The 17,380-nt window shown below is 40.0% G+C and overlaps 1 protein-coding gene across 1 annotated transcript; it reads left to right on the forward strand.

Annotated features, from left to right (window-relative positions):
• Window positions 1-7,419: 7,419 nt before the first annotated feature.
• Window positions 7,420-16,476, forward strand: LOC149819939 (zinc-finger homeodomain protein 2-like). Its single transcript, XM_089983280.1, has 2 exons — window positions 7,420-8,291; window positions 16,352-16,476. The coding sequence occupies exons 1-2, from the start codon at window positions 7,592-7,594 to the stop codon at window positions 16,387-16,389; spliced, it is 738 nt and encodes a 245-aa protein (XP_089839406.1). The 5' UTR covers window positions 7,420-7,591; the 3' UTR covers window positions 16,390-16,476.
• Window positions 16,477-17,380: the final 904 nt, after the last annotated feature.

The raw sequence follows: 17,380 nt of genomic DNA on the forward strand, positions 1-17,380 counted from the left end.
TACTTGGGGGACCCAATTGGATCCCACTTATGAGCTCTTGCATAATTACGAGCTTTCACAAGTTTTATGAACTTTGATGATGCATGCATGAAAAATCTTATGATTCAAATCACATGTCATTTTTATGAGAAAGATTATAATTCACATTTAATTATATTGCCATGTTAATGTGTGTGATGATATGTTCTTAAAATGCCACATGATGATGCATGCAATAAATGTTTTGGTACATAGATCTATGGGTCACAAGAGCCCCGCTAGCTATGCTCGCATGTTAAAATATTAAATAACTGTGATACATGATGTATGCATGGCTTCTGATGAAGCTCAGAGTTCATGAAAGCCATTAGGACAGGTAAAACATGATTATGTCTTTTCTTTTTTGCACATGAAATGACACATGATTTGCATGTATATTGGCTCATGTTGGAGTCAGAGCTTCAAAGGACCTGTATGGTGTCATTGGGCATGTAGTGTGTATGACATGTGATATAATATAGACATGCATGTACTTATGTTGGCTCATATACGAGCTTGGGTCAATACAAACCCATGAAGTGCGAAAGGAACACTGTATTATGTGATAAACATGAATACACCCACACACTTATAATGTTATGTTTGCCTTCACAAATAAAGTGCTTATATGGGCTAAAAGTGCCCGAGCAACATCTGAATGAGTACCTACGAATGAATCATAATTACCCTGGATGGGTACTAGGATTATTAATCCTTGAATAGCCTAATGATATGATGTACATATGATAACAAAACCCCGTAATAAAACCTATAACCTATTCAAATCCGTGGTCTACCAAGGAGAGGTAGAATGCACAAGCCTCGAGTGACGATATTATGTTTTATGGTTGCAAGGTGTCCTAGTGGTCTCCACTCACTAAGAGGTTAGAAGTGCAGGGTTATCAAGGTATCCTAAGTGATAGTTTTTCAACTAATGCAGCTAGTCTAAGATGCATCTGATATCATGTATACATCATAGCGAGTTTTTTCTCAATCACAGACTACTTGTTTTGGGTGCTGCTCAGTTCGATACTCAGGTAAAAAGTACAACTCATGAATAATATACCTCCAAAATGTTATGATTGTTTAAGGTGATTGTTCTTCCATGTACCCAAGGAGGTTGTAATCAAGATAAACAAAGACCATCTTATTCACATAGTTTTTGAATGAAAATATGCCTTGATAAAGATGCAGGTTTCTTCGCCGTTATTTACTTTGAAACATATTGTACTATTTCCTGTTAAACTATTCTATGCTTTGATAAACTATATTAGAATTGTAACATGCCTTGATGAACTGTGACATCTTATATGAAAATGTATATTTTAATGTTATGTAATTACTTGAGATTAGTGTATACCTACCAGACTTTTACGAGTATGACCCTTTAAAGGGATTTCAGGTAATTGATATGTTGATCAATGGATGGTGAGATGCAGGTGCGACATCGAGAACCAACACTTCTAATGATCCAGGACTAGACTTAGGATTTTGTTTTATTTTTTATCCAAAGTGCTTGTATTATTGCAACTCTGTCCTTTTTATCTATCTTACTGCGTTTTGTGAATTACTGCATTTAGAAATAGAAATCATTTTGGTTTACATAAATGATTCGTGAATGGTTATCTGATTTTACTTTGTTGATTCATATATGTAAGCAGCTCCAGAGTCTTTCAACCCTTGCATAGAAAATATCTTTTTTGTATTTTAAAATTTAAAAAAAATCCAAATTTTTGCTACAAATTTGGGTTAAGATTTTGCGGTGTTACATTGTGCCGTTGATTTTTGAACCCTCTTAAAATCCTAATTACTTGTCACAATCACTAAACAAACCATGCAGATCACATCCGTAATATTTGATCTACAAAAATTATAATTTTTTGAAGAAAAGAGTGATTTCTACTCATTAGTTCCTTACCTTCATTAGTAGCCAATATTTACCCATATATATAAAGTAAAAATAAACTTCTGAAATTATACAGATCTGGGTTTGAGATTTCATTTTCGGGACCCAGCAAAACCCAAACCCGAACTTGATATTTTGTTATTTGGGTGGGTTCGGGTACACCCTAATGGCTCAGGTACTCGACCCGGTGGCACACCTAGTTTCTACTCATTATGAAGAAAAAAGAAAAGATACCTCATAAAGTAGCATGTATAGCACCAAGTGAAACCATTAACAATAATTATGTATTCCAAAACCCTTGTCATCGTAAAGGCTTTTTCTTTTTTGGGGTAAGAACACTTAATGCATTAAGGTCACAACTTGGTTGTTTACTATGTGAAGAATATAATGGATTCTAACACTGCAGGCACTAACTGCATATAGACTGTTGGAATGTTTGATTGTTACAACGATACCATTGAGATTCGAACTTGCAACGTGTTCTTACTCCAAAAAAGAATACGTTGGTATACTTGCAAAGTGTTAGCAGATAGCAAGTAGTGGCAGTACATAATTTATAAGCATTACAAGTAATCTAGTACATTTTGTATTCAACAAATAAGAAAGACATCACTGAGTAGGAAAGCCATCTCCATTGAGTTTTTTTTTTTGGATAATCCAAGGGAACCCCTCATCACAGACCACACCTTGGCGGGCCTCCGGTTGGTGAAACCCTTAAGGTCTTCCCTGTCCACCAGGAAGTACACCCAGCTTTGACCTTGCAGCAAGGGGCACCACCCGTGAGTTTCAAACTTGCGACATCCCGTCAACTTGGTAACATTCATAAGTCGCCCCTACCAGATGAGCGAGCCCTTGTAGGCCATCTCCATTGAGCTTTTGAAACAAGAAATAGTGCTGTCATTTCATTATAGACCTAGCACACATCAACTTTACTAGGGAAACAAATCAAGCTGCTAGCTCCATCAAATATGCAGCAGTCTTGTTACATTATATAGATACATACCTATAATACATTTAATTATTTTACTTTGGTTACATAATGAAGAAGCCAAAAAGTAGGACACATGGATTGGTAACATGTGATGTGCTGGGTAAAATATCATTAGCTGGTTTATGTATATATATATATATATATATATATATATATATATATATATATATAAAGAATAGGAAATCAGTAGCTCCTAAACAACAGCTTTTATGTCCTAACACGTAAAAATACAAAGTTCCAAGTGTTTTTTTCTTAATTCAAATCCATTGATATGTATACCGTTCCTTGTTTAATAGAAACCATGCTTTAGATTGAATCAAATCAGCGAAATAATTTGATTTTTATTTAATCAAGTTTTAGTGCAGTTCAAGTCATTCATTTTTTTATCACTTTAAAAGCACATCTAAACATAAGAAATACCTAATCTGATACATGTTTTCTAATAAGTAAGCTATAAAAAATATATTTGTAAGTTCAAATTAAGTAAACACTCAGAACTTTGCCTTTTGAAGCCATTTGGACAGTTTAAGAAATAAGACTCATTAATGCATGCATACATTTGTTACAGAATATATACCTTCAAATGACTTAGCAAAACTCTTTTTTTTATTCTGACCTGATATGTGTGATTTACCTGCTATGCTTAGTAGGATTTGGATCGCCAAAACCTGGCATGGGTATGGGTTTTTCTAGCAACTCAAACTTTGACGACCATAAACACACTAAAATGTGTTGACACCAAAAAAAAAACATGCAAGCATTGATCCCTAACCATCAACAATGCTGAACACAACAACGATGTTAAATTGAGTCAAACTATATATATATATATATATATATATATATATATATATATATATATATATATATATATATATATAATGCGCTTGTTCTGCCCCGTTTTCTGGTTCTGCTTCACTAGGTGTTTTTGGTATTTTTTTCTCACATCTAACGCCCTATATGTGATCCATAGGTTTTGTTTAGTGGGAACAGGCTTTTGGATCACCGGAATCTGACCTGTATACAGGATTTTCTGGTGATCCAAAATCAATGGCTATGAAGGCATCATTTTTTTCTGGTTCATAAAAATATATTTTTCATCAAAAAACATAATCCAAGAGTCAATTCCCACTAAATTGAGCATGCTAAACACATCTAACAGTTCAGATATATCGTAAAACACTTCAAACTATGAGACCTAACAGGGCAGAACGAGAAAAAAGAGCCTAATATGTTCAGTTCTCTCTCTCTCTCTCTCTCTCTATATATATATATATATATGGGGTTAGTATTTATTGCTATTGAAAATAGAGAGAGTACAATCACCTTTTCTTTATATTTTTTATATTTGTTTGATAGATCTACAAGGTTTTTTTATTAAAAAATAAATTTTGAATTATGTGATTGTGACATATAAGTAGGTTTTTTAAGGACTTTGAAAATCAACAGCCCACATGCACTAAAATTTTACAACTCCAAAAAGCTACAATTTTAGATTGAAATTACACGATTCAAGGGTTGATCCCTAGCAAAAAATCATGCTGAACACATTTATGTAGTTAGATTGAGCCGATAAAGTTCGAACCTGTGATGCTCAGTTCAATAGTTTTGTGTTATATATATATAACTCAAGTCATTATGTATACTGTAATCATGGATAATCAATAATGAGAGAGAGACGTAAAAGACAAAATACTTTTAAGGAGGCTTGCAGGTATGAGAATACTTTGTCCCCCTCCTTTTGTAGAAAAGTGGGGGCAACAAAACTAAGTGGAATAAATACAAGGGAGAAGGTTACACTTTTATTGCATGCCTTGCAGCTTTATTTTTGTTCAACATTCATGATCCTATTTCCTTCTGGTATCTCACCGATATGTGGGGAGGTACCATCGGCATGATCATCATCACCATTATCATCATCATGACAAGAACATGAGGAACCCATATGCTTGCTCATGACAGCTACTCCTCTCCAAGAAATAACACTGAACTTTGCAAGAATGGCGTCAATCCCTTTCTTTGTACCACTCCCAATGTTATGCATATGATGTACATATGTTTTGGAAAGAATGCTACATGTGAAGGCAATTGGGCATATGTGGGCCTACTATGTGCCTTCTTGGTTTTTGTGCCCACCATTACAGAGCAATGCTTCAAAGAACAAGGGCTTACTTTCACCAACCCATGAGAAATTGGACTGCAAATGTCTCTTGAGATCCACCATCCTAGTTAGTACTAGCCAAATCTCCACCACCCATTTCAACCATAGAGATGGGGTTCTGAACCATGTCTAAGCCCTGACAGCATAGACAAAGAACCAAATCTTTGATATCTGTCTTTTGCCTTCAACCCAAAAATTTAAAAATACATCAATAAAGACAGACATGTATTGTCAGTAATATGTGATTTTCCTTTGTCAAAAAAGAGAGAGTCTATATAGCAATTTCAAATCTGGCTATCACCCAACAATTATTTTAAATTGGTTAACTTAAAAATTAAATACTAACATGCTATTAAATGAGTTAGAGATATTACTATAATCATGATCTGCTAATAAAATTTAGTTGCATGAGCATATATATTTGTTTGTAAGATATTACAAATTCTTTTTGAAGGCCATCATTGCATGAACACCCATGTTCTTCTAAGAGAAGAGGGGACACCCTTGGATTTGATGATCCCATGATCATCAGTCAATCTTTAGAATCAACAATACAGAACTATGGTGGGATCATACACAGATGCAGGGACCATGTCCCCATGTAAAAAAAGGTGATAACATGGACCACAAATCAAGTTCCATGATAGTGGATTCATCCTACCAACATGGGCATGGTGCTCATGTAATCATATATTTTCCTTTCAACAAGATATAAAGGGAGCTGAAAATCAATCGGTTCGATGAAGTGAATCTAATCCCAGGATCATTTTCAAAAAATAAAAGGACACCAGCTAGATTTCATAACCAAAAAGCACATGTGAGGGCGTTTTCAGCACCGCCAAGATAAGGAATTTTGGCTGCTAATCACTACCTCTTATTCGTCTTTCATGTGTACAAGGGATTGAGAGATCCTTTCATCCTCTTCTTTTGTGCTTTGCTTTTGCTTTTTTTCCCATAATTCTCATCCCACATAACTTGCAACCACACGTTCAGTCACTCATGGACGTGAAGTACGGTAAGGGCGAGCTACAGTGCAGGACAGGGAGAGAAATTGTGAAAGAGACATTGAAGGGTAGAGATAGAGAATGAAAGGGGTAGGGAAAGAAAATGAGGAGAGATGTTGGCTTAGGGCAGCGCACGAGCTTCCTGACGTGGCACCACGTGGGGCCAGACTTCTCTGCCTGTCAGGTCACGTCTGCACCACTCTCCGAGAACTCAAATGCCACGCGTACGGTCATGTCCACGTCATGCTCGTGCCACTCTCCTGATGGTCACATGAGAGCCTCTCTCTCTCACCATATGGACAAACCCCAATTCTCACATTATCTATCCTAACCCCTTCCCCTTTCTTCACATCCCAAATGGAATAATATTCAACTAAATGCATAAACCATCTTATATATTATTGACTATGTTTATTTTACCAGTATTAATTAGACTAGGACTGGTTTGGATGTAAGGGATTTGGGGTACCCTTTATTTCAGTGTTTGTTTTGCAGACAAGCCCTGTCATCCTTGATAAAGTGGACCCAGCTGGAAGAGGGTCATATCCAAGTTGACTTTTGTAGGGTTTGTTGAAGGATTCTAGTAGGGCATACTGCACCTGGTTAACTAAACAAAGGATTACTTTGATTTCATAAATAATCAATTACCCATCATGATACTGTTAAAACTTTGACCAAGGTGGCCGTGTGTCCTAAGCTACCAATTTAGACACAACTTTGCTGCCCAAGATAAGGAAACAAAAACTCTTACGACACCAACTTCTACGGCTGACAAAGAATAATATTAAACAAAGCATTCAAATTTGACCCTCATCATAAGGGGGTCATCTTGGTGTAAAAAATCAAGCTAAAATTTTTACCAACTGAATACAACTTCACATGAGCAGCATAATTTTGGCTCGATTTCATATCAGTGACCATCTTTCTGAAAAATTCAGAAACAGATCCATCTTTTGTTGTTGGTTATTGCTACCAACTTTCTAAAAAACTTAAAACGTTACACACCAGGCTGGTAGATTTGAAAATGGTGGTAAAAGATTTGTATTTATATTGAAATTGTGTTTTATTTATCCTTTTTTTTTACCGAGTGTTGGTGGGGATCTGCACCACCTTCCTGCCTACTGACAGCCGGTCAATTCCTGCATTAATTTCCCGACGCGACCCATTTACTGTTCCTAACAGCAGGGGCCCACCTCGGATTCTTACCGCGGCCCCGTGGTAAAAAAATGCCCACCCGGCGGGGAGCAAGGTAAAACTTACCGGCTGCTTCCGGTGGACCTCCACCGGCACCAGCCTCCCACAAAAGCACCCCAACGGACCAAAAAGAGTGAGACTCTCTCTCTCCAGGGCGACCACACCCACTATCTTTGCACCACCAAATTGATGGCCAGGCCGAGCCTTCTTATCCTCTCGCCGGCGATCGACCGATAGCCGGCCCCTTCTGCATTTTGCTCTCTCTCGGTCACTCTTTATAGTTTCTCCTCCGCGTCCCGTTTCCCGGTGCGGTGCACATGGACTTCGACGACCAGGAGGAGGAAGGGGAGGTGACGCTCCCGCCCCCGGTGTCGGTCTCCGGCAGCTACGAGCTCTCCCGGCTGAAGATGGTGGCGCCGGTGAGGAAGCCAAGGTACAGGGAGTGCATGAAGAACCACGCCGTGAGCATCGGCGGCCACGCCATCGACGGGTGCGGCGAGTTCATGCCCGCCGGGGAGGAGGGCTCCCTCGACGCCCTCAAGTGCGCGGCCTGCAATTGCCACCGGAACTTCCACCGCCGCGAGGGAGACGGCGAGCCCTTCGCGCAATTACCCCCGCCTTACTACCGTGCCGCCGCCGCCGGTGGTGGTGGTGGGTACCTGCATATAGGGGCCAGGGGGAGCCCCCACCCTTTGGCGCACCACCACCCTCAGCCGCTCCACAACCACCACGGGCACGGCCAGGCGCTGCTCCTCCCCTCTAGGGAGGACCAGGACCAGGACCAGGACCAGGAGGAGATGGCAAACAACCACGGTGGTGTCGGTTGTGGGCTGGTGAAGAAGAGGTTCAGGACCAAGTTCACGCAGGAGCAGAAGGACAGGATGCTGGAGTTTGCAGAGAAGTTGGGGTGGCGGATCCAGAAGCACGATGAGGCGGCGGTGCAACAGTTCTGCATGGAGACGTGCGTGAAGAGGCATGTGCTCAAGGTGTGGATGCATAACAACAAGCACACACTTGGTAAGAAACCTCAATGAAACCAAGAGAGAGAGAGAGAGAGAGAGAGAGAGAGAGAGAGAGCTGTGTCTGTATGTATAATCTACTATATTTTAATATTTAGAAGATGGTGGTGGTGAGGTTTAGATAGTATTGTTATGTCTGCACAGAAATTGGAATGACCCTTTTCTTTTCTTTCTACTTCTCTCACTCTCTTTCTTTTCGCCCTCATATGTGAAATTTGGGATCTGCTCACAATTGTTAGAGGTGGAGAGACAGAGAAAGAGAAAGAGAGGAAATGACATTTGGGTGTTGTTTTTTCTTTTTTTTTTAGGGTTTTAAGGGTTTAGGGTGTTAAAGGGTGATGGGGTTGCATTGATCTGAGGGTGTGATGAAGTGCATGCTGGGTACTGACTGAGTGGAAAAGATTGTAATCTGTTGAGATTGCTCTCCAAATTAATCATTTCTTTGTTCTCTTTTGGTCTTTTGCTTTGCTTTCCTGCTTCTTTTTGTTGTGCTGAATTGTCTCATGTTATAAAATGATAGCTATTCCTCGGTCTCACAAAAAAAAAGATAGTATTCCTGGGGATGTGAAGGAAAGAAAGTTGTTGAGGAGATATGTACAGCAGCTTTGGAAATATCTTTCTTTTCTTTCATATCTCCCTTTTATTGAGTTTTTGATTCGATTTTCTTATCGGGTATGTTATAATTCTCTCTTTCTTGAACCATTTGGTGATGAATTTGAAAATTTAGTAGTCTACAGTGGATGGAGAGATGATAGACATGAGGATAAAGGAAATAGGTGGACGCGTATGCTATTCTTTATAAATTTTGATTATATCGAGTTTTTCAAGTGCTCACTATTCTTGGGCTAGCTCTTAAATATAGTCTGCCTCTTCAACAGTTGATGGTTTTTTTTTTTCGATAAACCTTGATACATAGAAAATAAAGAACATTGCCACATTGATATCACTATAATTTTTGAATAATGGCACTGCATTTTTTTTTTCTGAAAGAAGATTTAAAGCACTGTATACATCATCAATTACAGCACGGTCATGCTTGGGTGCAATTTGGTTAATTTACTTGATATCATAGTAGGCAGAAGCATTGACTCCTAAAGTTTGGACAACTTGGTTTCAGAAGAGGCAGGAGTGACTGTTCACTTTGGCATTCCTCTAAGTTCTCAACCCCCTCCCCCCACACACACACGTACACTGTTGTACAACTCTCTCTCTTTATATATATATATATATATATATATATATATATATATATATATATATATATATATATATATATATATATATATATATATATATACACAGAGAGAGAGAGAGAGAGAGAGAGATTGATGGTGTTACCCAAAACTGGTATAGTCTCATACTCTTAACAGAAGTCAAGCCCATCAGTCAGAATAGTATCAGTTTCCCTCTTATGTTGAAATATGGCTCTTTAGGGATTTGAAAATCTCTCTCTCTCTCTCTCTCTCTGTTGGTTTTAATATTTTTAATGACACAATCCAAGAATGAATTGAACAATATCTTTGTTCTTTACTAGTCTCGTCCTTTATAGATTGAGTCGCTTGGGAAGGGTTGTTTCTCTCTTCACATTGGAGTCATAAAATAGATCTTGATTGATTTCCATGTGCCATTATTTGTCTGTTCTACACCGTCATCGTCATGATGAAGCCCCTTTTTTCCAACTATGCGTCTATTCTACTGTTAACCCAAATTATCATCTGCCGATTTTGAGTAATTCAAGGGACCGGTCCTTTTCTCTCAGGTTACTTGAACTTCGTAACTTTCTGTTTCTTGGAAATGATAATCTGAACTTTCTTATGCAAACTTACTAAAGGTGGAAAAAAAGAAAATAGTTTAATCGGCAAAGAATGTCTTATCCTAAATTTGAAACAGTTAAAACGGTCATGCATATAAAGACATTTTTTACCGATGGAATATATCTATATCCAGTTTTTTATGCAACGCCACTGCATGGAGCTCCACTAACCATTCATCTCAACATTTCTCGAGGTGGACAATACAACTAATTTGAGAACGCCAAGATGGATGGTTGTCAGGCATGTCGCTACATGCTCACCATTCAGCGACCCTGCATATAATGAGAAGTATACATATAACAAAATTTCCTTACAAAATGGGCACTGTGTTTGTGTGTGTGTGAGAGAGAGAGGTCAGTTTCCCTTTAATGAAACTATTTTAACATCAGCAGCATTGTAAACCTGGTCTTCATCATGTCAACATTCTTGAGATTCATGTGTTTCTCTTTTTAATTTTCCTGCAAATACATCATCACAACACAGGTATGAAAATAAGCACCATATCTGCTTAAGATTTAAACCAGTGACAAATCTTAGGGCACTTTTCAGTCAGGGCTGGGCTAGGCTAAAAAAATGGATAAAAATCTACTTCATATGGAATCAGGGCTGGGCTTTAAAAAAAAAATTAACTGTTTCGGGAGGCAGGACTGGGCTCCCCAGCTCCGCATCTGCTCCCTACCACCCATCTCACCACCACCAACCACCCATCTCACCATCTTCATCACCATTTATCTCACTACCATCACCCACCTACAGAAAAAACGCCGTCCCATGACTTTTTCATCATCATCATCATCCATCTCACCACCACCGGTACTACCTATCATCACCCACCTCCCCAAAACGGCACTGGAGAAGCTCCACCATCACCACCACCACCTCAAGATGACTTTTCACCACCACCATCCATCTCACCACCACCCCCTTCTCTCATTTTTTTAAGATTTTTCATTTTATTTTTCTCGTGCTACCCAATCAAGTGAAAATTTTCATTTTAGAAGAATTATTATGTCAAAACTTCTCAGGTAAATTTTTTTTTTCCTACGAAAGCTTTTTTTGCTTCCAAACGTGCCATTAAACAGATACGGTGCTTATTTTCATACATGTGCTGTGATGCTGTATTGCAGGAAAATTAAAAGACTGCTGTGTAATCTTTTGCCAATTGAATCATATATGTTTTCTTTAAAAAAAATAAGATGTCACTGTCTGTGTGTGCGTGCACTTGAGTGTGCATGCTTGCATGTCTGTGTGTGTGTGTTCGTGGTTTGTATGGGATCTAAAAATATTGAGGTAATGGTTGCACAATATTTAGTCCAAAAAAGTGACGGAGACGGTCCATCTTCATCCTACTGATCATTTTAATTCAGAAGGCTGAATATTCATGTTAAATCTTCTCCAAAAGATCAGGATCGAGAGAGGAGGAACAGGTGCAATGTGATTGCACACTTTAAGTATGCTGTTGCACCTGATCACCCACTATCTTTGGTTGGGTCCCACAGCTGACAGGCAGTATCCAGGGATGGCAGTAGACCGGGGGTGGATGCGGGTAACAAGGTCTCTACCACTGCCACGTCTCAAAATTCTGCCCTCCTTTGCATGGGTTTTGATTTTAACCTCTATCTCCGCGTCATGTCCTTCATCCTTGATCCAAACCGGGCGAGGGGGGCAGGGCCCCATTTCCCCCTGTCCACCCATTCTTAAAGAAGGAGGTTATTTTAATTATTTTACTAACTGAGATGGGGGGCGGGGCAGGGAACGCATAAGTCCATCCCTGCCTCCACACCTGCATAGGTTTTGATTTTAACCTTCATACCAATTTCCATCATCGTTTTATGTCCTCCATCCCGGGTCCAAGTGGGGCGAGGCGGTTAGGGCCCCGTTTTTCCCCAGTCCACTGTCATCCCTAGCAGTATCCATAAGATAGAGGTCAACTATGTGCCGTAGCTAGGGATGGCAGTGGACCGGGGGACAACGGGCCTCCACCCCGCCTTGCCCCATTTGGACCGGGGATGAAGGGCATGAAACGAGGATGGAGGCAGGGACGAAGGTTAAAATCTATTCCCGTGCGGGGATGGAGGCAGGGATGGACTTACGCTTTTCCCTGCCCCGTCCCCAATCCTTTAAGGGATGACTATAGATTAGGGGAAAATGGGGCCCGCCTCGCCCCCGTTTGGATCGGGGATGGAGATTAAAGTCCATCCCCGTGCAGGGATGGAGGCAGGGATGAAGGTTCGGATTTTGAAACAGGGTCAGGGTGGAGACCTTGTCCCCCACCCCGGTCCACTGCTACCCCTAGCAGTAGCACACTAAAAGTGTGCAATTTCGTTGCACCTGTTCTGTCCTGGTTAAATTCAGTGGGTCACGAAATACAGAGAAACTGTGATGTGTTCCTTTATAGTGAAGTTGGTGTCTCAAAAATCATGCTTTTTTGGATTCAAATGCGATTTTGGCTTGCCACAGTGGCTATGCTCATCCAGTAGGGCTACTTGTGAAACTCACCAACAAACTGAAGGGACGTCAATAGTTTTGTTTTGTTTTTTTACATTCAGAAAAACCAACCCAAGATCATAGACCTAGCCAAGCTGGCTTTCCCTGTTGTAGTTACGATCACTGTCCTGACAGCTTAAAACTCCATGAGATTTGAACCCAAACCACCTGCCTAGTGGCCTAAGTACCCTTTAAGGCCATGGACTTCAAAGATGCCTTCGCTTGTCACGAGGCCAAATTTAAGGGGAGGGTGGTGTATGTTCTCCCCCGATGATTCACTCAATCCCACGTCTGTGTTCGGGGGTCTGAATTAGCACCACGTATACAAGCACATTGGGCTTGTATTCCCGTGTATGTTGACATCACTTAGCATTGGAGTCTGGTGTGGTTGCAAAGACTTCAGTACTCTTTCTTGCTATTCTTCTCATAAAACGATGGTTTGAGAAAATGACAAAAATGCCCTTCATTCAAAAAAGAAAAAACAAACAGTTCAAAAAAAAGACAAACATGTCTTCCATCCAGAAAGTCGAGGATGATGTTGACTCTTCAAAGTCTTCTTCTTCTTTCTCCGTAAAACACTGTAAAACCCTCTCTCTCTTTAGAGAAGAAATCAAGGGAGGCAAAGAGTTTTCCCTGGAGAAGGCCATGAACATCAACCCTCTCACTCTCTCTCTCTTCTCTCTCTACTTCTGTGCACATCCAACAAACGATCCTACATTGCTCCATCAAACACCGACTGACCTGCACACTGACTGTAGCATCGTTCAACTTGATTCGTTGTGGAGCCTGATTCATAGTTTTTGCACTTACAGGAGGGGGTTTGGGGGCTCCTCCCAGCGTGCGTAACATAATTCAACTTGATGAGTTGTGGAGCCTGATTTAGAGTTTTTGCCCTTACAAGAGGGGGGTCCAGGGGCTCCCCCTGGCGCGGATCAAGTTTTTTTGGGGCCTTCCAACAGCGATTTGTAGTATTATCGGGCTTTCCCACAATGATTTGTAGTATTTTCGGGTCTCCAACGAGCCCCACAATAATTTATAGTGTTATCCAGCTTTTCAACAGCGATTTGTAGTATCTTTCGCAAATCACTATAGCGATTTATAGTGTTTTGGGGTCTCCAACGAGCCCCACAGCGATTTATAGTATTGTTAGATCTCACTATAGCGATTTGTAGTGTCTTCCCCAAATCACTGTAGTGATTTGTAGTGTTATTTAGTAAGCAAATCGTTGTAAATCGCTACCCGAAATAGGACCAACTTGTCAGGGCCATATCTCCCTAACAAGAGGTCATATTCCAAATCCGTAAAAAGTGGTGTCTTCGTTATTGAGTCTAGTTTATCCCTGTAAATTTTCAGCGATTTCTATTGTCATTTTATTCTCCATTTTAACTAAAAACCAGACTCCTATTATTCTGTGTTATTTGAGTTGCACAACACCATTCTCGCTTGACATCCACATCTTGATTCTGGCATGCTCCTTGTTGGATTTTTCATTGATTTCTTTCAATTTTGCTTAGAACAAACATATGTCTTTCTCACTACGACACCCTATGTATTTTTTAACCACGACACCCGGGACCCGTGTCGGGGGGAGCCCCCGGACCCCCTTCATGTAAGGGCAAAAACTTTAAATCAGGCTCCACAACGAATCAAGTTGAATGATGCTATCCACGCTGAGAGGAGCCCCCAAACTCCCCTTCTGTAAGGGCAAAAACTCTGAATCAGGCTCCATAACGAATCAAGTTGAACAATGCTATCCACGCTGGGAGGAGCCCCCAAACCCTCCTCCTATAAGGGCAAAAACTCTAAATCAAGCTCCACAACTCATCAAGTTGAATGATGCTACCTACGCTGGGAGGAGCCATCAGACCCCCCTTCTGTAAGGGTAAAAACTCTGAATCAGACTTCACAACTCTTCAAGTTGAATGATGCTACCCACGTTAAGAAGAGCCCTCAGACCTCCCTTTCTGTAAGGGTAAAAACTTTGAATCAGACTCCACAACTCTTCAAGTTGAATGATGCTACCCACGTTGGAAGGAGCCCCCAGACCCCTCTCCTGTAAGGGTAAAAACTCTAAATCAGGATCTACAACTCATTTAGTTGAATGATGCTACCCATGCTGGGAGGAGCCTCCAAACCCTCCTCTTGTAAGGGTAAAAACTCTAAATCAGGCTCCACAATAGTCAATGTGCAGGTCAGTCGGTGTTTGATGGAGCAATGTAGGATCTTCTGCTGGATGTGCACAGAAGTAAAAAGAGAAGGGAGAGAGAGAGTGAGAGGGTTGATGTTCATGGCCTCCTCCAGGAGAGATTTCTTTCTCGGATAATCCTGCAGTGCAGAGACTGAGTCTTAAATAATCATCTTCGGGGCACTTAAGTTTTTACAACCACTCCTTTTCTAGAATCGTCATTTTTTTTTGCACCAATGGAGGAGAGGATACTTAAGTCTTTGCAATCGCATCAAACTCCAATGCTAATTAATGCTGACAAACATCGGGATACGAGACACACATGCTTACATACGTGGTGCTCTTTGGGACCCCCTGAACATGAGATGTAGCTAACTGCCCTGTTCGGGGGGGGGGACATATAACCTGCTTCAAAATTTAAGTATAATCAAAATGCTCTTTTCTTGTCACGAGGTCAAATTTAAGTATACTTCCTGGTAGTCAAGGGGGACCTTAAGTTTTTACACCAATGAGTGGTTTTCCCTGATTATTCAAAATAAGAAAATAACTGAGTTTATTTCCCTAGTCACCAAAATATTCATGTAAGTTGTATTATGTTTCAAGTCTGGCGATTTAGCCTATTTCAGCTGTCATCCTTTGCGGGCTTCACCAAGTCAAGGGAGGGGTACCGAGGGCTCTACACCACAGCATTGTTGTCAGTATCGTTGCAAATCCGCCTGAATCGGCCAATTAATGCGACGACCAGAAATCGGTACAAAACCATTCAGTTCAGAAATGGGCTGATTCCCTGAATCGTTTTGAAAATCAATTCAGGGCCAATACCTATTCTGACAACATTGCACCAGAGAGAAAGAGAGAGACCTTCCACTAAGGTTCGAAACAAGTTGCACACTGTTGGCCTAGACGTGAATTCCTCCCAGCAATCTTAAAAACTGGCAGCTTCCCCATCATCAAGAGAGAGAGAGAGAGAGGAAAAATGAAGACCTTCCACTAAGGTTCCAACCAAGTTGCACACTTGGCCTAGGTCCTTGGTTCATGTGAGTGTTGTAACCAGATTTCAACCAGTTGGTGTGTCATTCAGTTGCACTTCATACGGAATCAGATGACAAAATTCTAGTTCTGATAACCAACCAAGGGAACTAATTAAGTGCATCTGACCACATTTAATATTTCATGACTCATCTGTTATGAAAGTATTCAAGCAGTACGCTCCTGTTTTGAATGTCATACTTTATTGTCCAGCAATCATTCGTAACACATTGTTGCATTTATGCCGCGAGGTGCTCAAAATTCATCAAAAATTCTCAGATCAATAAATATTCTATCCACTATGGGGTCCATTTGGTCCAATGTACATGTCAGGCCATTAAGACCAAGCATTGCATGATATAAATGCTCATTTTTTCTTACAGCTACAAATTCCATGTGAATCATAATAACGATAACGAACTTGCTGCAGATACATGCAGAGCTAATTACCACAATTTTAAATAGAATGCTTCCAAAGAAGCATCTATGTATATGGGCAATGCTCATGGAGGACTTATGTTACTTTTTTTGTTTTTTCACCAGTGGCTTTCAACTTTCAAGCTATGTTGGTTCAGTTCTGAGCGTGACCTGTGAATGGAAAGGACTGACATTTAAGAGCCATTGATGGAGCAAGAATACTGATACAACTAAGGAAGCAGAAAGCATCTTTCTTTTTAGTTTTTTTTTTTCACTTTCAATATTTTGCTGACGTTTTCGTTTTCTTAAGCAAGAAATACTGGGTATTATGTATTTTTTTTTATGACCAAGTTCCCTGCAGAAATGGGTAATCAATATTATGTACTGGTTTAGAAGGTTTAAATGCTTGTGCATTAGTGAGGAATGTAATTACCATTGGGTTCCACTCATCCCTTCTGTCATCCCTATCGTCATACTGCATTTTAGGATCTCCTTGATGCAAGTTTTTTTATCAAATCTGACCCCATAGATGTGATCTACATGGTTCATTTAGCGAATATCGGCATTTGAATCACGAGGAATCTGGCTAAGTTTGGTATTGTGGGTTAGGAAAGACGCTGGAAAGATAAACCACCTGAGTGGTTTATTAGCGGCAATGATTCTTCTGCTACTTCTACCACATTGATCAAGCTGGAGCCAGAGAGCTCTAAGAAGCATCAGCGACCTAGGAGGAAAGAAGTAGACATGTTAAATGTTAATTCTAAGTAACTTGCTAATTTGTTTGTTAATTCTAAGAGACTTTAGTATTTCATATTTTAGGAGATTTTGCATCTTTGTTGTTTAACTTTCTAATTACTCGAGTCTTTGTTGCATATTACAAGTGACCTTAATGGAGTTCTCCAACATAATGCAGGTTTTAAACTCGTTCTTGATTTCTAGTTAAAGTCACTAGTGATTGTTTGACGGAAAAACAGTTTGGAAAGTCATGACATATGGGAAAAAAACTTTCATTTGTGTTAATTTTCACCAATCTACATACGATTGGGATTTGCATTTGTAGGATTCATTTCAAGAAGGGAAGCTATAATTTCAGAAGGCTGACTACCTCCGCAGTTTATGTAGTCATTGGTATTAAAAAGTTCACTAAACTTTGCT

Source organism: Nuphar pumila, chromosome 12, assembly GCF_984573655.1.
Source record: "Nuphar pumila chromosome 12, dmNupPumi1.hap1.1, whole genome shotgun sequence".
Lineage (NCBI taxonomy): Eukaryota > Viridiplantae > Streptophyta > Magnoliopsida > Nymphaeales > Nymphaeaceae > Nuphar > Nuphar pumila.

What these genes read in the sequence shown, in the direction of transcription:
- LOC149819939 (XM_089983280.1), top strand. Translation starts at nt 7,592, where the DNA reads ATGGACTTCGACGACCAGGAGGAGGAAGGGGAGGTGACGCTCCCGCCC. An exon ending in TAACAACAAGCACACACTTG is followed by an intron (nt 8,292 to 16,351) that starts GTAAGAAACCTC and finishes TTTTTTCACCAG; the next exon opens with TGGCTTTCAACTTTCAAGCT.